The 11,180-nt window shown below is 52.6% G+C and overlaps 1 protein-coding gene across 5 annotated transcripts; it reads right to left on the reverse strand.

Annotated features, from left to right (window-relative positions):
• Positions 1-1,021: 1,021 nt before the first annotated feature.
• LOC139826806 (C-type lectin domain family 2 member B-like) lies at positions 1,022-8,639 on the reverse strand. 5 transcript variants are annotated; one of them, XM_071803193.1, is made up of 7 exons: positions 8,603-8,639; positions 7,431-7,652; positions 4,080-4,433; positions 3,745-3,840; positions 3,161-3,333; positions 2,674-2,774; positions 1,022-2,515 (listed from the first exon to the last, which is right to left on the reverse strand). In XM_071803193.1, the coding sequence occupies exons 3-7, from the start codon at positions 4,177-4,179 to the stop codon at positions 2,392-2,394; spliced, it is 594 nt and encodes a 197-aa protein (XP_071659294.1). In that variant the 5' UTR covers positions 4,180-4,433; positions 7,431-7,652; positions 8,603-8,639; the 3' UTR covers positions 1,022-2,391. The 5 variants fall into 5 exon arrangements, with proteins under 5 accessions (XP_071659294.1, XP_071659297.1, XP_071659299.1 ...); XM_071803196.1 differs by lacking the exon at positions 8,603-8,639 and adding an exon at positions 6,400-6,901 and having other exon boundaries at positions 7,431-7,726; XM_071803198.1 differs by lacking the exon at positions 8,603-8,639 and having other exon boundaries at positions 3,161-3,330; positions 7,431-7,727.
• Positions 8,640-11,180: the final 2,541 nt, after the last annotated feature.

Genomic DNA, 11,180 nt, shown 5'->3' on the forward strand with positions numbered 1-11,180 from the left:
CATGAGGCCGTATGAGCCTTTGTGTGAGCAAACGGGAGTGGTGGGGGCCATGGTACGCAAGGGTTGGGGAAGGACAGGGTGACCTTTTTCTGCGGCAATTCTGGTGTATGCCACTTCAAAAAATCCCTGGAACTGTGGCCTTGCTTAGCACCTTAACCTGCCTGTTAGTTTGCTAAAGGTTGGAGGGGTTTTACATGGTTTTGTTGGCTTCGGTTTGGTCTGTTTGGGTTTTTTTGTTTGCTTCCAGAAGTTCTGGTGCTGTACGCAGTGGAAAATAGCCATTTTCCCAGCTGTGTGTGCTATAAATGTGTTGAACTAAGGACTTGCAGAGAAGAGTGCCTTCAAAAGTAAAGTGTTTTCACACAGGCTTACTAAAATGCCCTGTGTCAAACTCAGCTGGCTAATGCAAAATTAAATCCATAGGAAGCCACATCTGAGGGACAACTGCCTCGCACCAGACTTTATAGGAGATGACCTCTCAATTAATGTTGTCTGAAATATGAAGAGAAATCCAAGACTACAAATGCTCGCTCACTCTTTGGAGTGAAGATTTCTTTCTTTGCATTTAGAAAACGGAAGCCTGATGCAGAGGCAGTGCTAGCACCTTTTTCTTCATAGTGCTATGTGATGTAGCTACATGTTTGCATCAAGGTAGAGGGTCTCTGGAAAATAGTAACTGCTGGTCTAACAAACATGTGCTATCAGTGTCCTGTGACATAGCATGTTCTGACTCTGTTGCTGTAAGTCTGGATGTCCCTTCTGCTTATCACAGAACGTCCTGTATTGGAAGGGAGCCCCAACGATCATCATGTCCAACTCCTGTCCCTGCACAGGACAACCCCACAGTTCACACCATGCGTCTGAGGGCTTGTCCAGTCTCTTCTTGAACACTGCCAGGCTTGGGGCCGTGACACCTCCCTGGGGAGCCTGTTCCAGTGCTCCACCACCCTCTGGGGGAAGAACCTTTTCCTAATGTTGAACCTAAACCTCCCCTGGCACATCTGCACGGCATTCCCTTGGGTCTCTGTATTCATACCTTTTATTCATAAATCTCTGAGTTCTCCAGGAAAATGTAACTGAGATGAAGGCTTTAGCTGACAGGCAAAATTCACTAAAAGAGAAACTTGTTTTTTAACAAAACCAGGAGACAGACCCACTGACAGGCCCATCTGCAGTTATCAGAGATGATCCTGTCCCCTCTCAGCACCCCACATCTGCTGCCTGCATCCCAGGGACTCAGCTGGAACCTGGGGATGCAGGTGGGAATGTGTGAGCATGTGCCTTGCCACAAGGGTCACTTGGGTGATGGGGATGTCCCCACCCCAACACCCAGAAGTGCTCACCGGCTCTGGTATGGGCAGGAGCCATTCAGCCAAACCCAGCCCTTCCCAGCGGAGGGCATGGAGAGGCCAATCCAGAAGTAGCAGGTGAGATTCTGGAGGATTTTACTTAGGAAATCCTGTACTGGAAGAGAGGGCAGGTGGTAATGCTGAAGTGTCACTGATGGCCATCTTCATCCCCATGTAGACCCATCCCAGGACCAAGCCCCACAGGTGTCCCCCACACTCTGACACCAGCAAAGGCCCTGCAGAGGTTTGGGCACAGGGCTGGTTGCTGACCCCATATTTTGGGGCAAGGCTCCACCCCTTCTCAGGTACCACCAGCCCCAGGCCTCAGTTTCCCTGTCCTGAGCAGCCCTTGGAGAAAGGATGAGTGGCATCACCCTGCTTCTCTCATCACACCCATTATCACCCCGCCTCCCATACTTTCTCTCTCTGACACCACTTTTGCAGGGGGAAACCAACAGACACAACCCGCCATTACCTGCATCCTGGAGAGAACCTGAGCTCCCCATTACTCCCCGCTTCCCCAAGACCATGTAACCATCCTCATCCTCCATGTCACAGAAGAACCAGGAAGGTACAGGGCTGAGGACATGGAGGGGCGAACAGGAAACCAAACCACTGATGACCACTCTCAAGGTATGACCTGTCAGCAGGGCCAGAGCTTCCTGCCACTATTGCAGCTACACAGCCCCAGTTGCCATGGAGAACAGCCCCAACACCTGGTAAAAGCCACAGGGGTGCTTTTCCTCTGGAGAAAGGAAAATGAAGGTACAGGCATGCTGCTTGCAAGGAAAAGGAGAAGTTAGGAAAAAAACTTCTTTCCCCCATCGTGGTTTAACCCGAACTGGCAATACAACCTCGACAGACACTCTCTCTTCCACCCCTCCAACAGGGCAGGGAATCAAAAGGAACAGGAGAAACTTGGATTGAGATAAATACAGTTTAAAAAACTAAAAATAGTAATACACCACTAGTAAATATAAATATAAAACTAGAAGTGGCAAAGTTGTGGAGTTCCCAGCACGGAGAAGGTCCTTTCTCCCCATCAACTATTTGACATCACAGCTTGGGCCTTGCTGCAGAGATAATGGTGGCTCCGGAAACAGTTTGAACTCCAGAGATAATGGTCATTCAGCAAGAAACAAGGCTCTCGGCCCTTCAAAGGGAACCTGCAAGAATAACCAATGACACTGTCAGTACCCTTGGGGAAGCAGCTCTCCCCATAAGCACCTGGAGGGGACAAGGGCTGCCTGCAAGTGACAGTCCCTGTAACCAGGTCCCTGCCACCAGATGGTCTCCCGGGACCCTGGATTGCAATGGGACTCACGTGTCGTTGAAGCTGCTGCCGTCCACCCATTCTGGGCGCCCATCCTGTCTGCGCAGCCCAACCCAGTAATCAATGTTGCCCCTGAGGTGTGACAGAAACTCCTGGAGAGGAAAGAGAGAAGACAACAGTCAGGAGCTGCTGCTGCCCCAGAGTCCCTGTCCCGGCCCCATGTGAGGTCCCAGACAGCAGCACCTCCCACCCAACAGCTGCTCCACCAAGCTCCAGAGCTTCTGCAAGAGTTCCCCAGCCTGGCCAGATATGCTGGTCCTGCTCTGCTGGAGCTCTGCTGTGCTTGTGGTCCCCCTGGCCTCCATGCGGGAGGACACGCTCCCTGGGCTCCACACTGTACCCTGTGCCTCCCTCCCTCTGAGGCCACAGGCCAGAACTGCATCTCTGTCCCTAGAAGAACCTCCAGCCTCCCAGCACCAACCCTGAGGTCTGCACCCAACCCAGACCCCCCACATAGCCACAGCAGCCCCTCACTCACCATTTCCCACTTCCTCTTGATCACAGCCAGTGAAGCCCCCAGCGAGGAGCACCGCTCCTGGCTCCACTCCCAGCTCCCCTCTTTTCTCGAGAGGTAGTAGCAGACATTGCGGTACACAACCCAGTTGTCAGGACAGCACAGCCCCGCAGCTGCACTCGCTCCATCTCTTCCTGCTAGAGAGGGAAGTGGAAAAGGTCAGAGGACTCCACTCCACAGGGACCAGGGCACACAGCTCTATAGGGCAAGGAAGGGGGCAGTCCCAAACTCCCACCATGGGGATCCCTCATTTGCTGCGAGGGACCCACAGGGAGCAGACACCCCAGAGGTTAACAGCCTGCCCCAGGGCACAGCTGGGGGTGTCCCTGCCCCTCCCCAGGACCCCTGGGACAGGGCAAGGGAACAGCAAGCCTGAGGCTCTGGCACAGCCAGCCTGAGGGTCTGACCCGACCACGCTCCCCTCCACCAGCCTTAACCTCACACAGCAACACCAGCTCCAGCCCAGAGGGGAAGGGGCCACATCCAGCCTGGCAGCACACACGGCTCTGTGCTGAGGGGCTGCACAGAGGCAGCTGCTGATCCCTTACCTGACAGCACAGCAACAGCCACTGCCAAAGCCAGGACCAAAGCCACGAGCACAGCCAGCACCACAACATACACTGGATGGAGCGTGCACCACTTGTCTGGAGGAGGAAAAAAGCACCAGCAGTGAGGAACCGTGCTGTCCCAGATCTGACTTGGCCCTCACATCCCCACCATCCCCAACACCAGCTGCCTAGGGAGGCAGAAGGGACCCGCCCCAGGGGACAACCAGCCACAGGAGAGCTGCCAGAGGGATAGATATGTGGTGAGGGCTGCTACAGGTTACTTGATAAGGGCCTGTACTCACCCAGAGCCCTGCACACCCTTCTGCCTGCATTACCTGGCATCTCTTGGTGAACGGACGCCCCTTCGCCCTGGGAACCCAAGGCCTCCTTCAGTTCTTCCTGGGAGGAAGCATGGTCTTGTGTCCAAGGCATCATAACTGATGGCAAAACCTCTTTCCAGTCAAGCTTGGACACAGTTCTATGACAACAGTCGTTATCCTTGTCTTGGCGGATTGCAGAGAACACAATGATGATGCAGTAGATCCAGATGTCTAACTCTGCATATCTAGCAGGGCCACAAATATCAGCCACAGCCAGTCCTGGATGACTCACCGGTTCAAGAAGGTGTTGCCTGCACAACCCTACTCTGTCTCTGCTCTGCCTGTGACACTGCAGACAGTTCCCAGCACCTGGAGATATAAACAGAGTCAGTGATCTGAGGGACCAGCCCTTGAACCCCAGATCGGCCACAAGGCACTCACTGGCTGGGAGCAGCGCCCTTCCCACCGCTCACCCTCCCTGTACCACCACCGGCAGCAGCGCCCCTGCATGGGAAAGCGGGCTCCAGGGCTGAGCCCTCTTCTGTAATGGTTCCCAATATGAAGTAGTTCATCACAGTTCCCTTCTCGGCCCAGCTGGAAGGACAGTGGCAACAGTGGGGGCCCACAAACAGCCGCTCCTCTATCGGCACTAAGAGGAAGAAAACGCCACCCTACATGGAGGAAAGGGAGTGCCAAGAGAGAACAGGGAGGAAGGGGGGGAAGCACAGGGCTGCTTGCAGTGCGAGTGGGAAAAGTGGGGAGAAAGTTTTACGGTGTACTTACACCACAAAGAAACAATTCTGACAACAACCAGTAAAACAATTAACTCGCATTCCTGACAAGCTGCTTGATTTTCAGAGGGGCAATACACAGAAGCATACAATATGTACTGTAAAACTCACAAATAACACATTGAAAGCAAACATTAGCATTCTCTACTGCTAATTTCAACACCAGTGCTTCCTTAGCTTCTAAGTTTTCAACCTGCTTATTGATGGCCTCTTGAAGACGGTCAATGAATTGCATGTAATTCTCACTGGGACCCTGATAGTAGTTATAAAAGATTTGGCTGCTTTGTTGGTTTCAGATACCTCTACTGTAGCTTGATATGCAAGATCTGCTGACTGCCTCAGGATTTCAGAAACTAATAGCGCCTGTAATTGTGGTGTGTCAGTTAGTGTCTGTTCCAAGAGCTGTGGGATACCTGCCCCTTTCAACGAGTCCCCATCGTTCCGCCCTAAATGATCTAGAGCTGTTACATTGCATAGGTCTAATTTTGCTTGAGTCTTTCATAGTTTTTATCTGATCTTGGGGCAATACGTACACATACTCGTTTTCCTGTTAGGTTTAAAAAAAAAAAAATAGCTGCAAACCCCCATCCTCATCCAAGTCATCAGATAACGCGGACTTGAATGGTGCTGTAGAATCGTTGGTAACAGGGGCTTCGGAACAGTGAACAGTCTTGCCAATACTTTCTAGCATCACAATTATCCGTATTACCTGAGTCCCCAGGCGCACCATCATCAAGACCGTATTACCGACTGCTGGATTCACTCGCTATTAGCTGATCTAATCTGTCACACAGTTCTGTTGTCCAGTTCTTATCCAGTGACTCCTTCTGCTCTCTCGTGGAAGTTGGAGGGTTAAAAGACGTTAAAGGCAGATACAAATTGGTAAAAGGACTGATAGTACACTTGTTAACGACTTTAGTATTCTCAGCTTTCACAGGTTCTTTGGGCAAGTTGTCTGACTCCAATCCTCTGGACTTGCTGTTCTCACCACGGTTGGGAAACGGTACAGGAGGCCACCCGCTCGGCATTTTTCCTCCCCTCGCCCCGGAGTGCTGAACTGTCGGGGGTGCCGAAAGCACAGCAGGGGATGGAATAGGGAGGGTATCAAAGACACGAACCGGGTAAACTTCACAGCGGCTTTCAGGGTACTTATCAGGCTGCAACGCTGCAAAAATTCCGGCAGACCGTTCAGCCTTAGGATCTTTTAAGGTAGAGATTATAAACTTCCATGTAGTTACTGATGATTTAGCTTCTTTATCTCCATTGCTGACTTTATCTCATGATTTCTGCCCTATATCATCAAAAAGTTCAAGTTTTGAGTCACTAATGCTCGTAACAGTCTTTTCAGATTTTAATTGCTTCACTGCAGTAATTATCAGTTTCCAGGTGGTTACAAGGCCGAGAATATATTTTTCACTGTGACTAATTGCCTTCCACAACACAGTTCCCACTTTTTCCCGAGTCTCTGTTTGAAAAACTCCTAACAGGTCAGCAGGAAACCCATTGCCTCTGCACCAAATTAATAGTCTTTTGAGGTTACTCACCTCACACTTCACCCCTCTCTTAGAGAGAATATGCGAGAGGAGCCGCAGTATTTCTTCTTCTTCTTGAAAAATATTCTGCCCCATCTCCTCTCACCCCCAGCTGCTCATCGCTTTGGGTGTCCGTTGCAATGATATCGGATCCTTTATCCCTCCTCTGTCACTTCTGTAGCGATCAATCAGGAGTCGCGCAGCCCGCAGACTGCGTCGCAGTCACGGTCCAGCTGAGCCGTTCCAGCTGGGGCTCGTTTCCCACAGCAGTCGTCCCCCTTCTGTAAACTCTCCTTATGGATCACGTCGGAATCACCACTTGCGAGAGCGAAAACTCATGGACTCCACACAATCCAATATGAATTCAAGCGAAGCCATTTATTACAGAAACAAGCCTCCTTATATATGCAGTTATTTCCTGATCACGTGTCCACGCTCCAAGCATGCATTAGCTGATTGGATATTGTCCATGTTCATGAGCTGTCCAAGCGTCCGAGTCTCACTGCTAATAAGTCTGTTGATTGAAGCAATGTTGAGACCTTGTTTTCAGCTTTCGAGCTGACCTTGAAATTCCTTTGAGCCTGGCTAGTTCATAAATAAGTCTCCATCTAATAGAAACCTATCCACACAACAACCTCAAGAAAATCCCTCAGATCTCCCACAGTTCACAACACCGACTGGCTCATCACAGTTCCCTTCTCTGCCCAGCTGGGAGAACAGCGGCAACGGGGGGGGGGCGGGGCGGGCACAAAGAGCCGCTCCTCCGTCGGCACTAAGCGGGAGAAAACGCCATCCTACACGGAGGAAAGGGAGCGCCAAGAGGGGAGCGAGAACGTCAAAGCCCTTCCCCCGCAGCACAGCGCCCTACCGGGAACACGGAGAAATGGGAGAAAAGCACAGAGGAGAAGGAGCGCCAAGCACCGCACCAGCCCCGGCAGCGGCAGGCGCGCAGCCAGCGGGGACTCGGCCCGCCCCGCGCCGCCAGCAGCAGCACCGGCCTCTCCCCGCGCCGCAGTGAGCGACCGAACCCGAGCAGCACCTACCGGAGATCCGCACCGGCGGCGCACTTCCACACACCACCACGCTCCACAGCCACACGCAGATCAGATGCCTTAGTGCTGTTATCGCTTTTACAGGGCTCGTGCTGGAGGGGCGGCCCACGGAAATTCCGCCCCCTCACGTGGTTTTCCCCATTTTTGGGCAGAAACCAAATAACGGGGTGGTGGATAGGGAAATCCCCTTCCTTCAGCAGTGTATCAGTCGGCCTTTAGAGTACGAAGGCATATTAGCTTTATCAATATGTATTAGTTCACATTTTATGCTGCCACGCAATGGGGTAGCATTGCTCGCTCGTCGTCGTCGTCGTCGTCGCCCCGACCCGCCCGCTCGTCGTCTCGACCCGCCCGCTCGTCGTCGTCCTCGCCGCGACCCGCCCGTTCGTCGTCGCCCCGACCCGCCCGCTCGTCGTCGTCGTCGCCGCGACCCGCTCGTCGTCGTCGTCGCCGCGACCCGCTCGCTCGTCGTCGTTGCCCCGACCCGCCCGCCCGCTCGTCGTCGTCGTCGCCCCGACCCGCCCGCTCGTCGTCGTCGTCCTCGCCGCGACCCGCCCGCTCGTCGTCGTCGTTGTCGCCGCGACCCGCCCGCTCGTCGTCGTTGTCGCCGCGACCCGCTCGCTCGTTGTCGTCGCCCTGACCCGCCCGCTCGTCGTCGTCGTTGTCCCGACCCGCTCGCTCGTCGTCGTCGTCGTCGCCGCAACCCGCCCGCTCGTCGTCGTCGCCTTCGACCCAGCCCGGCCTCTCCTCTCCCTCTCCTCTCTCCACCACCCTGCACGCACCCTGCCCAGACCGGCCACAAGGCATTCAGCGGCTGGCAGCATCCCCCTTCCCTCCGCTCACCCTCCCTGTACCACCACTGGGAGGACAGGGGCAACGCGGGGGGGAAGGGTAGGGGGGGCACAAACAACCGCTTCTCCGTCGGCACCAGGGGGAAGAAAACGCCATTCCCCACGGAGGAAAAGGGAGGGCCAAGAGGAGAGCGAGCCCGTCATGGTCCTTTCCCCGCAGCGCCCACCACTGCGCTGGGCAGCGCACCGCCCGACCGGCAGCACGGAGGAGAAGGAGCGCCAAGCACCGCGCCCGACCCGCCCCTGCCTCTCCTCGCACCGACAGCACTGGCCAAGCGCCTCAGTGAGCGACCGAACCCGAGTAGCACCGACCGGAGGTCCGCACCCGCGTTCCGCTTCTGCACAGACACCAGCACGCTCCACAGCACCACGCAAGTCAGCGGATTTTATGCTGTTCCCGCCCTCATAGAGACTTGCACAGCCCGCCCAGCGCTCCGGCCAATCAGCATAAATCAGCAGGACTCCTAGAGTTTTTGCCTCAGATTTTTCCGGGTTCTGCTTGAGCTGGCGGGGAAAAGGGGAGTCGTTATGAAAATCCCCTTCCCTCACCTCTATATCAGTCGGCCTTTAGAGTTCCAAAGCGTATTACCTTTGTCAATACGTATTATTTCACGTTTTGTGCTGCCATGCAATGGGGTAGCAGATTTGTCCTGGAGATTCTGGTATTTATTAAAGAAAGTTGAAGAGTGGCACATCCCTGGAAATAAGAGCTGTGCTCTCAGGAGTTTGGAGCTGCACATGGAGGATAAAGGATCCACCTGTGCAACTACGTGTCCCCACCTGCTGGGCAGCAGGGGAGTTCAAAGGTAACTCAGAGGTGTTGGGTTACCACTGTGCGTATGTCCACTTGGTCTCCGGGTAAAGAGGAGGTTTTTTTGTGCCGTGGTGGTGAGTTCTTTCTGATTGCATCATGCAATTGGATTAATAGGATTGTATCATGCAAGCAGGTCGTATCTACTCAGCGAAAAATCTTCCTGGACAAATAAATTCAGTTAAATCAGACTGGGGTGGTGGGGAAGGGTGTGTATCCATCAGGTCTTCTGATATGCCTTCGAAATGCTGCTGGCCTTGTTGAGAATTAATTACAGCAAGATGGAGCCCAGGCACATGGGGATCAACAGACAAGCAGTGAGAATATACATAAATAGGGTGACTTTGCGAGGTAATTCTTTGTGTGGGTGTTATTCGTGAGTGACACTGTTGTGGTAGCTCAATCCTTACAGGATGTCAAAAAAAATGCTGTAAAAACAAATTTGAGAGTGCCAGCTTGCCTGACGTAAACTCACACACAGGAAAAACTTTCCTTATTTTCCAGCCTCTCTCCTTGGCACAGCTCCAATGTGCATTGTGTTGAGAGTGTTGGACAATTTCCACACTGGATCTAGAAATGCGGACAATCTCGGCAACATCCCGCAGTCTCTGCCTGTGCTGAGAGCAGGATTCTACTGATCTGTGGGGGACTACGGTGGGTCCGTGGATTCCCTGACGGAGGGCATGGGAACAGACATTAGCCTTGAAGATATGAAGGCCTACCTGTGCGTAAAGGAGTATCCGGAGATGTAAGGATGTACCCATGAGAGAGAAGGGAGTAGAAGAGTAACACTGATGATAGCAAAATTAGCCAATGAGATGTTACTGCTGTAACTTGTAACCAATAGCGAAGAGACACATGAATTGGTGAAACTGTATGAAAATGCACTTGTGGCAGTAAATGGCATCTCCTACTTTCATCCTGGAAGAACTTGGTCCATGTCGTTTGTCCGTCTCAGCCACGACATATGGTGACCCCGACGTGATCCTGCCTGAAGAGGATCTCGCATGAAGAGGAGACAGCATGAAGCTGTGACAGCCAAAGAAGAGCTGTGGAGACGGAGCCCGGTACAGCTGATAGAGCAGCCGAGGAGAGCTGCCGAAGATCCGGATCATTGAAAAGACACCACACTAAGAGTTGGTGAGCTACCGAGAACAGGGTGGGGGTGGAACTTATCTAAAGAAGAGGGTATTATATTATCTACATGAAAGTTGCTTCTGAAGAAGCAGGGTATTAGCCCTCTGGAACTGATTTTACAAAGGAAGGACTGTGTTACTATGGGGCAAAGCACTAGTGAAAGATGCAAAGAAACAACTGAACTGTTAACAACATGTCACTTGTTGCTAGAGACTTTCAGAGGATTAAAAGAGCAACGGGAACATGCAGAAATAGCAGGGAGGGATGGTCTTCCTGGCTCTCCTGGGCCAGATTCGGAGGAAAAGGCAAGATTAAGTACTACTCCGACCTCCCCTGTTACTAACGATTCGTCAACACCACCCAAGTCCATATTACCTGCTACGGATAAGGATCTGCAACACTTTCTTGGAAAGTTAAAAGGAATAGAGGAGGAGCGTACGTGTGGCCCCGAGATCAGATAAAAGCTATGAAAGACTCACATAAAAAAACCAGCGTTGGGTTATATATGATCTCGGGAGGGGCCCTCGGAGCACCAGTCAGAGCAGCGCGTTCAAACGACTGCTCCGCTGTCATTAATCACGGCTAAAACGTCTGCTCCACCATCATCAATCGCGGTTCCGCCGTCTGCGTCACCGCCATTAATCGCAGTTCAACCTTCTGCCCCGCCGCTATCAGTCGCAGAAGGAAAATAGCTGGTATTAGTCATCTTTTGCCCAGAGTTGTCTTTGTGTAGGTATTCAGTTTTTCTGGGCTCATACCTGTGGCCATAGTGTTCCTTTTCTCCCCCTCTCCCCCCCATAACTGTCCATCAGCCTGTTAATTCTCCTGGTTCAGCTGCTCACTCTGTGGTTCAGAGCCAGGTTGAAAATTAGAGGTAATCAGAAGATCATTTGTAAATGGCATGAATATCCCAGCCCTCAAGGCAGGAAGGTATATTAGAGG

This window comes from Patagioenas fasciata, unplaced genomic scaffold (genome assembly GCF_037038585.1).
Source record: "Patagioenas fasciata isolate bPatFas1 unplaced genomic scaffold, bPatFas1.hap1 Unplaced_236, whole genome shotgun sequence".
In the NCBI taxonomy this organism is placed as follows: Eukaryota; Metazoa; Chordata; class Aves; order Columbiformes; family Columbidae; genus Patagioenas; species Patagioenas fasciata.